This window comes from Myotis brandtii, unplaced genomic scaffold (assembly GCF_000412655.1).
Source record: "Myotis brandtii unplaced genomic scaffold, ASM41265v1 scaffold10, whole genome shotgun sequence".
NCBI lineage: Eukaryota > Metazoa > Chordata > Mammalia > Chiroptera > Vespertilionidae > Myotis > Myotis brandtii.
The window spans coordinates 1,407,864-1,408,088 of record NW_005353325.1 but is presented as its reverse complement, the minus strand read 5'-3'; the positions used below and the strand labels follow the sequence as shown (position 1 = coordinate 1,408,088).

Here is a 225-nt window from a genome sequence, read left to right as displayed (position 1 = left end):
TGAGCGCGGGCCAGTGTGAGCGCGAGTGTGCGCACGCCGTGCAGAGCTCTGCCCTCGCCTCGCACCCTGCTCAGGGCATCCGGAGAGCCTGGAACCGTGATCAGGCTTAAAGTATGGCATGTTGCAAAGATGGTTTCTGCCAAGAAGGTACCCGCGATCGCGACGTCCTTCGGAGTCAGTTTCGCCCTCCTGCACATCCTGTGCCTGGAGGCTTGGTGAGTGCTG

The 225-nt window shown here is 61.8% G+C and overlaps 1 protein-coding gene across 1 annotated transcript in view; it reads left to right on the top strand.

Moving 5' to 3' along the window:
- Window positions 1-6: 6 nt before the first annotated feature.
- GABRA4 (gamma-aminobutyric acid (GABA) A receptor, alpha 4) overlaps window positions 7-225 on the top strand; it is a 65,838-nt gene continuing 65,619 nt past the window's right edge. The window contains exon 1 of the mRNA XM_005853127.2: window positions 7-215. Coding sequence (XP_005853189.1) covers window positions 130-215 — 86 coding nt within the window. The 5' untranslated portion in view covers window positions 7-129. The remainder of the gene's footprint in view (window positions 216-225) is intronic.